Genomic DNA, 13,434 nt, shown 5'->3' with positions numbered 1-13,434 from the left:
TTCATTGTTTGATGTGTTGCACGCTTACACGTCAAACTGTTGCTCTGAACTCCACTTATCTGGACGCAGGGATCTTGGGAGGTGGAAGGGAAATGTGGATGCAACTGGTTATGCTGCACAAAGGAAGGAGTCCTAACGCGTGTTGTCACTGACCTAAGACCTGCAAAAAGCTTACAACCAACACAGACCGACACGGTTCCGCCAGTCATCCATGCACTGCGTTTAAATCCGCCCGTCTGCGTCCTCGCGTGTGTCTGGCTCTCTGCCGCTGTACAGTGATAACAAGTCTGCCTGAGGCTAATGGCTCTTTTGTTTTGTTGGTTCTGTCTCGTCCTGTGCCAGTGGGTTCTCTCTCTCTCTCTCTCTCTCTCTCTCTCTCTCCCTCTCTCTCTCTCTCTCTCTCTCTCTCTCTCTCTCTCTCTCGCGCGCGCGCGCGCGCGCCGGGAGGACGTCGGGCTCCCTGTGCCTGGCCATCCCTGAGGACGCTTGATGTCATCCCGTCCGCCCGATCATTACACTCCCTGCTCTCCTCCACAGTGCTGCCCTCTCGCTGCTCCGCCACTTGAAATGCCTGGCTGGCCTCTTCTCTGAAAAAACTCTTGCCTGCACTCTCCCTCGCTCCGGCCATGCGCGCAGGGGCCAGAAGAAGTAAAAAAGAAAAGAAAAAAAGATTCCCCCACTCGGACAACTGCCGCCCAGTCAACGGGGCGGGGGGGGGGGGGGGGGGGGGGCTTCTGCCACTGCTCACCTCTCACCGTTAGTGTTTGATGTACTCATCTTTGCAGGGTGTTACGCGTACACTTGCCGCATTCTCCACACACCCAGTCGTTCACCCCGCAGTTAAACTGATGTGCAAGTGTATTAAAAACATCTTCTTCTTTTTTTTATATTTCATATTCATGCAAGGAATATGAGGATGTGGGGGACGTTAACCTTGCGTTGTCAATCCACAATTGTTATTATCCACTAATGCACACACTAGTTCCGTGTGCAAGTGGATCAAGTCTTTTTGCACGACGGGCCTTTCCCACGGAGGTCACTGGACGTGTAGGGAATGGCACCGTGCAGTGCCTGCTGGGTCACCGCAGATATGACAACTCTCATTATTCATTAAAAAATTAAAAAAAAAAGAAAAGAAAAGATGGACAAGCTCAAATGTCTTGCTCAAGAGTACCTCGGTAAAAAAGTGCTGAGGGAGCAGTGTCCGGAGATTTGAATCACTACAATAACTGGAGTGCTTTCACAGTTGATATTCCTGTTGTATTTACAAAAAATGTTTTCACCTCCACCTTTGTGTGCTTTGTGTGTCCACTTTAAAGACGACCCCCCCCCCTTCCCCCCCTCCCATTGTGGTCTGCCACACTACTCTTCATTTGCTAAAGTGACCAACTTCCACTACACAGGTCTCTGTATGGTTCCCACACGGTGCCTTTGTCTGCAACTCCCTGACACTGTACATTATTCATTCATCAGATTGATGTCCGACGTTTGCTGGTTAGAAATATTACGCTTATTTTTTTGCACCTCCAGGTAATTAGGATGAATGAGAGCATGAGGTGCCATGATCAGCCGGTGTACTGTTCAGTGGAAGGCACCAGACTCAGTGCCCACTAGGGTGAGACAATAATACTACAATGTAAAAAAAAAAAAGGTCAAATAACAGATACAGTAAATACAAATGTAAAACATGCAAAAAATATATAATGTAACTAACATAAATGTGCGTTCAATCTGAAGGATCGTCACTGTCAGAGTGTAAGCTGTTTTTATCAATGCTGAATGCGTTTTGCATTTTATAAGCTACAATATTAGATCATATACTGGTAAGTTAGACTGGACTTTACTGTGTAACTGTTAACAGGCTGCCAGATAAATTCAGCGGAATGAAGTGTGCAGTTGTTTCCCTCTGACAGGCAGCAGAGTGTCAGGCTTTCACAAAATGGCAGACGAGAACCCAACCGCACGACAACAAAGAAAAAAAGTTCCGGTGCAGAAACAGGGTTTGATGAACAAGCAGAGGTCAAACCAGGAGGTCAGCAGTTGAAGCGAACAAATCCAGGCACAAAGGGAAGGTCCAAAAGGGCAAAAAAACACATACAGGCCGAATCAGAATAACAAAATGCTGGAGAGGCTATAGGTTTACACACTGAACAATCTGGCAAAGAAGTGAGGAAATGGGCCGGTACATATGCTGAAGGGCCGACACGCCCATGAGGAGCAGGTGAGTGCGGGGGCGGGGCAGACAGGTGAATGGAGTCGGCAGGTAATTCAGAGCAGGAGGGAGCAGCAGAGTCCGAGATGGCTTGACACGAGTGAGTATGTTCCCAAAAACAGGGAACAGACGGTGAAAAACTAAAGGCCGGCTGAAGTTGTGGCAGAGTAAGAGTCTCACAAGATCACCAAGTACATTGTTGGTGTCGATATATATTAAAAACAGTATGTTTATGTTTTTTTCCTATATATATACGAGGCACTTGATGTTACACAATGTTAAATTCAGTTTTTGTGTGTGTGTACGTTGTGATTGAGTGGCTTCTTTTTGTAACCCCCCCCCCTCCCAAAAATATTACAATTATAAAATGACAGCTATGGTGATGTTTACTTTATTGAACAAATGTATATTTTCTATTTGAAAATAACAAACTTTGACCAAAGTGCTGTACAAATAAGTTACAAAAAGTGTTGGCACACAGAAACACATAGTATGACATAGATCATTACAATCATTTTTGCATGTTTACATTTGTGAGTGTAAACGTGGACATATGAGTAAAACATATCGGCTAAGAGAATGAATATGAAAAATGCTGATGGTGAGTTGGCGAGGACAGAGCGTTTGAGACTGAACTGTTCCACATTGCTCCACCAGACCAGGGATATTAACAGGAAGGAGCGACTGGGGCCTGGAGGTTGAATCAGGAACATGGACCAGTGTCAAAACATATGTATTTAAAACATTGTGTTTGATTCATAACCAGTGAAAAGAGGCTATGACTTGGAGTTATTGCTTCTTTTCTCTGTGCGTACGAGGAGCCTCACTGCTGCAGTTCGCACTAACTGTAAGTAAATCAGAGATGATCCCCACATTTCTTCAGTCAAATGCAAGCAGGTCAATTGTCATATCCTTCCTAGACGTACATGCATACACATATTATTTGAACAGGAAAAAAAGAAGATGAATAACAGCAGGAGTCTCTCCCACTCCCACAGCAGAGTGGGTTGTGGTGCCCGGCTCAGGTTTACTTTGGGGCCAATGTCCTACTCCTTGTTCTAATTGTCTCTGTTCCAGTACCACACAGTTTCGGTCAACTGATCAGACAGCAATGCTTCAATAATACTTATTTACAATGCTTATTGAAGCATCAATGGTTACTGAATTTCCCTATGAGTTGATTCCGTCCCTTTAGCATAGCATGCTCAACAATCTGGATAGACAGGAGGTTTAATGGGAGGTGGTTTTGTTGCTACTGCCTGGACTTTGTGTGGAGGAAAACGTGGACATCAGCAGATGTCATCCACGACTACTGAAGATGAATATGTTGGAGGTTATTGCTTCAGCCGCCTCATGCATCACAAGGACCACAAGGACTGAGTGTGGCACATGAGACGACAAAGTCAGATGGAGCATTGGTCAGAATGCAATACGACATCTAATCATGTATCTATTCAGCAAAGCAAGTCCACAAATAATATACACCGGGAGAGATTTATTTTACATTCAATACACTTAGCTCTGAAACCACATTATACATTCACCACAGGGTACGAGTGCACAAACACGTGATAGGCACAACTTGCTCCACATATTTTACATCCGCTTTAAACGGGAAGTTAATGAGGCGACTTGAATTGGCACAGCGTCACGCCGCCTGCCACGTTGTGGCGCTCTGATCGTCGGACGTGCCGATTGAAGCATGTCTGAAACAGATGACGGCTCGCCGCCGCGAGGGCTCAGAGCCCCAGGATCCATTTGCAGTGCTGGCATCTCAAGCACCTCATGTTCATCCTCTGAAGAAGGTGAGACAATCCATTAAGTGAAAGGCATAAACACTCAACTCTGGGAACCTGATTGTCGGCGCGGTCCCCCATCCAGCCCACCTGACTGCAGTGCACTGTGGGTTTTACACAAGACAATTCAAGTCCTGAGGTGGAACATTGAGAAAGAGAAGACAAAGGGACATGAGACCATATGGCAATTTGCATATCATAACACAGAAGCACAACTTTCTTTAATAGACGACGGCACAGGTGTAGGAGACGGAGCGCTAAGTTGGCTCTAAATATTAATAATCATGCATTGTGGATTTAAATTGACCATGCGCGAGATAGGAGAAACACATCTGCTGCGCTGCATGTCGTCTCTCCTTTAAATCAAACGCACGAGCATTGACATGTTTGTTGTGCATGTTGGTGAAAGAATAAAGACAAATAACACAAAGGGGCATTATTTTGGCATCAATTATTTTAACATGAAATGACATTAGTATCTCTTATCTCCGGTTCATGAATTGACGAGGGAAAAACAAACACTAGTGTGCGCGCCCAAGTGCTGTTTAGTTGAATTTAATTGAAGTGAACTGTGTTGTTGACATGTTAGGGTTTTTTTTTTTGCGTTTCCCACCCTGTGAACCCTGAGTTGCATCCAAGTCTCATTTTGAACAAAAACTGTTGAATTAAAATGTCTATAAGCACCGGGCCACTGCTCGTCCGTCGTTACCTCGCTGCAAACAGTGTCCTGAAAACCTTTATGTGGAGTAACCACATTTAGTGAGAAATGCAAAGATTCTGCAACACAAAAACTCAACAAATCTCCTTTTTTTAATGTTTCTTTAAGGAGGGTTTAAACATCCCCCTTTGCAACGACACGAACGCACGACGATCGCCTAGTGTAACCGACCAAAGATTGCTCCAAGACTGCTCGGTGAGGAACCTTACAGAGTGATATGCAGCACTGTACTGTACGACAACAACCTCTTTTTATCTCATATTTCTTTTCAAAAAAAAAGCAGCCCTGACTAACTTCTCAAAATGTAAAAGAGAATGTGAGTTTAACGCACAGATTGTGGCGCACGCGCAGTAATTGGTCACCACACATCCGTCCCCCCTTCACACTTCAACCCTTTGCGTCTTGCATATTAAATGTTGGAACGAGTCGGAGGACTGGTTAAAAACAGTTTGTCCTGGGATGCGTTTAGCTGTTAAAATCTCTCAGCAACCTTTTCTTTTAACCGACTGTCGTGTTCCTCTGTCACTGACTCTCAGGGGCGTCGATGGTTCTGCCACTCTTGGAAAATAATAGATTTTTCTTGTAGTTATAAAAACCCACTCTCTATGTGTCTAACACCAGCCCGTGCAGCATGAATGTGAAATGATGCTATGAGGGGAATTTCCCAATGTGTAAACATTAGAAGCCCAATTTTTCTTGTGGAAATGATGACCAGTAATAAAGTGGTTGCGATTCTTTCGTAATCCTTTATTTGAATTCATCACACAGATAACATATACAATACATTTTTACATGGGGTCATTGAGTATTAGTGGAGCGATGATAAAAGAAAGGGGGGAAAGACAGTAAAAAGGAACTTCCTCTGCCAGCCGAGCTGCGTCTTCTCCATCCCTCTGCCGGACCAGTCTCCGTGTCCCTCAGCAGACTCTGCCCTACACTCCTAATCTCAACATAAAGCGAAAGCCAAGAACCTTGACGCTCACAAAGATGGCTCCAAACTGGCTGCGGGTCAGATGCAGTGTCCTTCAGACTCAGGCCTTGTGCCACCATACCAGGATTTAAAAGAAACTGCACTATCAGCGTCTCCCCTGGCAAAAACACTGCTGCGTGTCTCGTCCTGTCCGAGGAGGCCGGGATGACATTCACGTCCAAACATTCCATCGTGGGGCAGCAGATCTAGTTCACTGCGTCTGTTAAACGTCACTTGAGGCGCCTACAGACTTCAGCAACATGTCCCTGCCGCCTCAGCTCTCCTCAGATTTCAGACTGGTGCGCAGCAAAAAATTGGGCCACGTCCACTCACACCCCCCGACGATGTGAAGTTTGTGGGGAAAAAAATGACCGCACATGGAGACAAGGACACTTAAGCGAGCGGGTCCTGCGTTTCCCTCTCAGCCGCGTTTTCAAGCGCGGGGGAAAGAACAACAGTGCGCACAGCTGATAGGGGAAAGGAGCTAACAAGCAGGAGCCATCGTGCGCCTCCGAGTTGGAAGCTGGAGCAAAACCAAACCAAAACCAAGACAGTCAGGATACATGCATGTGATTCACACGATGTACAGCTGGTGAAAGGTGTTCCCTATGGTCACCATGGTACCCGACTGTGGAGCCCGAGCTCCTCTTTTCAATTCCACCAACTGCAATTTTGTCGTCTCATTCATCCGTGCGTTTTGCCAATCGACTCAGTTTAAATGACACTGCCAAATGAACAGCGTGATTTATCCAAACAGACAAGGACATCAAGTGTACACGTAGAGGGGATTTATTAGTGAATGTTTATTCCATGAATCAAACACATGAAATGACCCATCTACAAATGTACACACATGCATCTTGAAAATAAGGTGAAATGAACTGATGTCCTTATTTGCCGTGAAATCAATAGACTTGACATTTCATTCTACCCTATAGGTTTTCTGTAGTATGCTCTACTTTGGAATTAGACAATTCAAAGGAAAGTTAACAAACGTAATCCCATTTTTAATTGATGTCATAGAATAAGGCGGCATGGCCGGGTCTGGAGATGCTCAACGATGCTGCAGGGATCTTTTTGTTTCCTTTTTTTTTTTTTGCTTCAGCAGCTCCTCGGAAAACTGTCGTCGAGCTGCAGCTCTTCTGTTTCTTGCTTGTTCGAACCACAGACACTGGTGCGTTGGTGTTAGTCAGCTCCCAGGTTCTTCTCACGCAGATGGGGAGAGGCTCTCTCTCACACACACACACACACACACCTGATCACGCCCAGCATTTTGAGAGCATGGTTGGGTGATCCATTTGAGATGATACACTTCATGTCCATCTTTATCTTTCCTTTTAAACGCAAACACCTACATGTAAACGTTGTGATTCTGAATATCATTATTTGGTTGTTATGTGCAGTTTTGTTGCAACCTGTTTTTGTCCTGTGCTCTGTGTGCTTCCACTCCACATACTCTCATATTCGGCCTCAATGCAAGTGGCCAGGGTACTCGCACATCAACACTTCTTGTTCTCTTCCAGCCCACCCCCTCCATCCTGCTCAGCATCCCCCCCCCCCCCCCCCCCCCCCCCCCGCTGGTGCATCTCTCTGACCCAACGAGGCCCCCTACGGGTGCAGGCTCACTGATGCTGCACTGAGCAGGTGCACGGAGATGGTATGCCTTTTTTTTTCTTTTTTTTCTTCTTTTTTTTACTTTGACGTCATTTGACCCATTTTGCAGCGCTTTGCATACTTCTGCTCTGCGTGAGGAGGTGATGGTGCATGTGCGCAGGCACGTTGCAGCCTGAAAAAGGAAGTCTGAGTGCAGGACGTGATGGACATTTAAAGAGTCATGTACCAAAATCTGATCGTTAGCCCCCCAGTGTTTTACGGCGATGTAAAGTCAATCAACCAGGTACTTCATGTGGATATTTGGCGTCAGGTTTTTCCCTCATCTCTTCTGTCGTGATTGCAAAAGGAACATCTCTCAGTGTAAGGCAATGTCAAATGCAGGTTTTCATATATTTTCACATGGCCATTTAGCTCACAGTCCCCTTTGTTGTGAAGGACACTGGCTGAGTTCAGGCTTTTCCTCGGAAAAAACCTCACTTCAGCTCTATTGTTCACTTTCACCGAGGTGAATTAATCTGCACCATATTTATCTCCCTATCCTATTGCGCCACACAGTGGTTTCACCCAGTCTCTCGCTCTCTCTCTCTCTCGCCCCCCCCCCCCCCCCCCCCCAACTTTGAAATGGAAACAGTGGCAGTTTTAATTGGCTGTGGACTGTTTTCACGTCGAGTCTGCCCCCCCTCCCTCCCCTCCCCAAGGGCGATGATGATGAAGAAACTCTCAAGATCCATAACAATGTCAAAAAACCGCAGTCGTGAACTTTAAAAAAAAAAGACGGTCAAGTTTGCTGGGATGCGTGTTCACTATAAGGGGGGGGGGGGGGCACGTAAACTTCAGCTGCAGCACGTCGTGGTGTGGGGGGAATCAGAGGTGGTGATGAAGCGTCGAGGCGTTTGCAGGGAGACGCTGCGTGACGCCTCCGACCGCGGACCTCTGCTTCCATCTTGCGGCCGCTCGCCGCCACTGTCTCTCCCTGCAACTCTGCCTCTCCCTCCCTCCGTCGCTCCCTCTCCATTTAATATCGGCACCGTGGCGAATCTAATCTGGATCTCCTTTAAGGCAATAAAACCCAGATAGCTTCCTTTAAATGAGAAGCGCCGCCTATTATAGCTTTGAAATCCTCGTTTATTTGGCGATGTGCGTGATAGAGAGAGACAAAAAAAAAAGATTCATGTCGAGGTTCAAATGGGCAGGATGACGAAGATCCATGGTGTCCCAAGTGCACATTTCCTCGAGTATTGTGTTCCAAGGTATATAATATCGTTATCCACGCGGGTTGAACTATGCTTGCGCGCCAAGATGCCCGCGTTTTAATGTCGCGCTGCTTTATCCCTCCGAGCAGCCAAAAGCAATTTCCGATAAATCTGACCCTGTTGCTGAGCTGGATGAGGGGCGGTGTGATTTTCTGCTAAGTTAATGACAGTACGGAGGCGCAAACGCGAAACACTGTGGACCGTAAAAAGTTTACCACGGAGGCGTTCACGCCGCGGACGTCTGGATTTGGCTTCAGTTTGAGGAAGAAAAACAACCCATGCAAAAAAAAAAACGCGTGTTCGTGTATTTGGTGGGGAGATATTTTAGAAAATATATAGACATATAAACGCATTATGAAAAGTATCGTCAAGCCACCCTCGTGGGATAATTCCCAGTATTTCCAACGGCACCGAATCCTGGCGCATTACTCCACTGAACACCTGCCACTAGCCTCAGCTTGCTCCTCCAGACACTGGATGTTTCTCCCCCTGACGACGGATTCACAATAAAATCAAATGATACATTTGCAACATTTACCTCTTAGATGAATCACTGGCAGCTAATATTAGCACATTTCTGCACGACGCATGGCTTGACTGCGGCGTGTTGGCGCAAAACCTGGGGAAAGTGGAGAATGCAGTTTTTGAGTTGGAGCAGTGTCTCCGCGCCTAACGCGGACGTCCTGGCTCTTGACGGCGGCGAATCGTGTCGAAAAAAAATTCTCCATGCGTCTATTTTACAGAGGGAAAAAAAAGTGTGCTATTGGCCTGCACTTTTCCAGTGTGGGACTCAAAGCAAACAAGGAAGTACACTGTCTGGAATTAAAAATAGTTTTTTGCGCTGTGACGAGCCACTTTTTTTTTTTTTTTGAGACAGACAATAATCGGGCTTTCACTTTGGAGAATGTTGGGATGGAGAGGGGAGAGAAATGAGAGGGCTGTTGTTGGCACAGCTCTATCAAGGAAGAAGGACTCCCTGTTTCCTTGTGAATGGGGCTCCCTTTTGGACCAGAACAGATATAGCACGAATTTTTAATTCGTTTTTCTTTGAGAGACAACAATGCTTTATTTGAGGGCCTGATACAAATTGGGGTTTTGTGAGAGAGGTCCCTTATTCTCCCTTGTCCGGAGCCCAGCTGCCCATATGGGACACAACGTGTGCAGCAAAGATCACAATGGCACCGAGTGACAGGCAGGACAAAAAGCCCAAGGATGCATCTCCCTGACTCTGAACAGCACCAAGAATCTCTGTCAGTCTCTCTATCGACACTGTTTTGCATCCTCTCCCCCACCGCTGCTCGTTAACATGCACGCCTCTGACATCCTGCGACACCAGGCCTGGCCTTTTGTCTCCGCGTTGTGTCGTGTACTGTATTATGCAATGATGGAGTCACAGAACTGCCCCCCGCCACGGCGGCAAAAATTGCCAGGGCAAAGATCCTGGACACACTCGAGGCTACATTCTCCTTTTACGCACGAGTAAAAAAAAAAAGATACGTAATTGTCCAAAGACTAGCTGGGCGTAAGATTGATTTGAAAACGGACAGGAGGAGTTCACTAAAATCCAATCACAGTGAGCCACAGCTCTTTATCGCTGCCGATGATCATTTCCTGTTAGAATTTCCAATAGCGCGCACTGCGGATCATATCATATTCCTCCCCGCATCCACTTTCGCCGTAATAGCAGAGGAGGGAAACGGTTAGTGTCGCGCTAAAAGCAGCGCTACTTATTTTCTCGCCCCCTCTTTCTTTATCGACGAATAAATAAATAGATAACACTAATAATAACATTTAAAAAACGAAATCCACGATCAAGCTGCTGATTTATTTGACCTACAAGCTCCGACCGGTTGCGAAACACAAAACCTGCCTGTCATGGGACAAATTGAGTCTGTGTCGCCCACAAAAAGCAGTAGCCCCCTCGAGACTCCATTCGGTAAATAATTAGCAAATCCTCCCAATTTAGCTGTTTGTTCAGTGATGATAGGGGCGAGTCTAACATCTGTTGTGACATTTTTTTTTCTTCTGTGTGTCCTGGGACAAACAGAATGCATAGATTTTTCTACTGGGTTATCATATTTACCCAAGATATTGACCGTGGAGTCTGATAATCCGCAGTGCGCGCTCCGCGAAGCCCCCGGCCATTTGTGCTTATTTGTTTTGGTTCCACCTTATAAAGACCGCGGTGACTAATAGGACAACGTGTATTTTAATGCCGGCCATCGCCGCTAACACGTTATGTGATCATATAAAAAAAACAACTTTATTAGGGCGGCTGCAGCCCCTGTGGTGCGCGCTTATTTCAGCTGCGCTGCACGGCCGTGGTTAAACAAAGCAGGCTGGTGAGTCACCGGTTATTCCTGCTCTATTTGCAGTTTGTACGAGATAACAAAACATTTATTGCAATTGAACGTTTTTTTTCTTCTTCTTCCCCCCTCCACAACCTTTCCACTTTGCTCCCGAGGCCGGGAGTGGTTAGGGGATGCTGACAGAAAAGGGAGAGCTTTTGACTCAAAAGCTTCTTGTGTGAAGAAGCCCTCTTATATTAAGTAAGTGGATTTTAGTCTCGTTTCACAAGTGACTTTAGGCTCTTTATTAGTGAGGTGTTCGGATTCAGGAGGGGGAGAAAAAAATATATTCCCCGGATTAATTTGTCTAGAAGAGAAAGGAAAATAAAAAGGCTGAAGTGCGCAGGAGATTTATTCCCACAGTCAAGCTCCATTCTGTGACACAATGTAGCGTTTAGCTCCTCTCATTGTGTTCTGCGGTGTCTTTACAAGAGATGGTCGAGACGAACGGGACACTTACATACACCAAAACCCTCTTTCAGAAATCACAGCATTTTATTTAAAATTCCTCATATAAAAATTAGGATCTTTAGCCACCAACCGCGAGGCTACACTCGTTGTTTATTTACATGTGTGATCTGACACGGCAGTCACAAGGGTTTTGCCCAAAATCACACCCTCGTTTTGTGTTTTTTTTTTTTAAATTTGGAAATATATAGTCCGATCTTCAGCTTCACGCCCCCGAAACTTGTGTATGATTGCAAAACATTTGCCAAGGATTATTTACAGTAAAATGAAAAACCAAAGGAAAATAGCTGAAAAGTTTGCCAGTGTTTATTCATGGCCATAAATATTTTTTTTTCGGTCCATAAAAGAAGCAAGAAATTAAAATTTCTATAATCATAAAGTGGTTCGCACGTGCTGATAATAACACGAAGGGGACAAAAGGGGGGGGGGGGGAACAAAGAGGAAAACATCTCTACAACCAACACACAACATACTTTTACAAAACAAAACAAAATAATAATCACAAGAAGAGCATTGACATTCTGGATAAAATCAGGGAGAGGTTCGGACCCAGTTCTCTTAACGAAAACATGTAAACACGGCGCACACATGAGCCCCGAATAAAAATGGTAGTATATATACGAGTCAAGCTGCAAAAATGAAAAGTCTTTTGTTTTTTTTTGTGTTTTATTTTTTTTCTCTCTCTCTCTCTCTCTCTCTCTTTCTCTCTTTGCTCTGTGGTGGAACTCCCTACCGCGCCTCCAAGACAAGTCTCTATTATTTCTCTCTCACCAAGTCCACTGTTGCGTTTGCACCAAATGATGTGCTGTGGGGAACTGTGGCGCTGCCGCGGCGCTGTACTGCGCGTTATACTGCATGTGTTGGAGTGACTGGGCACTGTAAGCCGAGAAGGGGATCCCGGCCTGAAAAGTGGCCGCCAAGTCCTGAGCTTTAAGAGTGTGACAAGGCTTTCCATCCCTGACTAAGACGGGCACGGCCACCCGCCTGGGAGAAGGGAGATGGGTCACTTCCATACCTTTCTCGGCCCGGGCTCTCTTCATCTTATACCGGTGGTTCTGGAACCAGATCTTCACCTGCGTCGGGGTGAGGCGGATCAGGCTGGCCAGGTGCTCCCTCTCCGGGGCGGACAGGTACCTCTGCTGCCTGAAGCGGCGCTCCAGCTCGTAGGTCTGCGCCTTGGAGAACAACACCCTCCGTTTCCGCTTCTTGCCGGAGTCGCTGGCGCCGCTGCTCGAAGTCTCCTTGTCGTTGTCCGGCGACTCGTCGTCCGCGGACGGCTCCGGGGACTTGGCCGAGTCCTGCGAGCTGGCGGACAGACCGTGCACTGCGGCAAGAAACGGGAGAAACACTGTCAAAATGTTATGTTGTAAAGTTCTCAGGGGGCATTCAGCACAAACACAGAGGCCATGTGATCAATTTAAAAAAAAAAAAAGTTCGCATGCACTTGAAATGAAATGTGCTTCTGCGTAATAGGAGGGGAAAAAAGATAACCTGTTAATTATTGAACACTTGTCAAAACAGACAAGTGCTCAATCATTAACAGGTTATCTCCCCCCCCCCCCCCCCCCCAACACACACACACAGATTTAGAAGATGCACAACATTTTTATAAGACACGAGCATGAATAATGAATAATAAAACAAAGGGGGCATTTTGGCCGATTTGAACTATTTGGTGCAATTTGGAGGTGGAAAAAAAAAAAGAAAGAAAGAATCCTCGGCCCAAATTTCCACGAGCAGCTCGAGTCAGTGAAGCATCCACAGATGCATTGTCTGCCCCGCGAATCCCCACAGTGTGCACTGCTACATTTCACACCGCTGTCACACTCGGAGTAACTTAGAACAGCCTCTTTTTTTTTTTTGTTGTCTCCCTCAATATTTTTTTTTCTGGCTTTTTTTCCCACGTTGCTTTGTCAAATCCACCAATTGCTCACAGCGAGGTGCAGCAGCCCGGACACCGCGTGCATTCGCCGGGCAGCGCAGACGCCTCGAGACGGGCGCAGCGGCAACACGGTGCACACGGACGAAGGCTGCGCGCCGCCCAAGGGCATCGTC

General features: G+C 46.3%; 1 protein-coding gene across 2 annotated transcripts in view; it reads right to left on the bottom strand.

Moving 5' to 3' along the window:
* Positions 1–11,387: 11,387 nt before the first annotated feature.
* Positions 11,388–13,434, bottom strand: part of nkx2.2a (NK2 homeobox 2a) — a 2,777-nt gene continuing 730 nt past the window's right edge. The window contains exon 2 of one of the 2 annotated variants that reach the window (XM_035611358.2): positions 11,388–12,727. In XM_035611358.2, coding sequence (XP_035467251.2) covers positions 12,147–12,727 — 581 coding nt within the window. In that variant the 3' untranslated portion in view covers positions 11,388–12,146. The remainder of the gene's footprint in view (positions 12,728–13,434) is intronic. The other variant, XM_035611361.2, reaches the window with a different exon arrangement.

Source organism: Scophthalmus maximus, chromosome 15 (assembly GCF_022379125.1).
Source record: "Scophthalmus maximus strain ysfricsl-2021 chromosome 15, ASM2237912v1, whole genome shotgun sequence".
Classification (NCBI taxonomy): Eukaryota; Metazoa; Chordata; class Actinopteri; order Pleuronectiformes; family Scophthalmidae; genus Scophthalmus; species Scophthalmus maximus.
The sequence above is the reverse complement of the archived record's forward strand: the minus strand, read 5'-3'. Positions and strand labels throughout refer to the sequence as shown.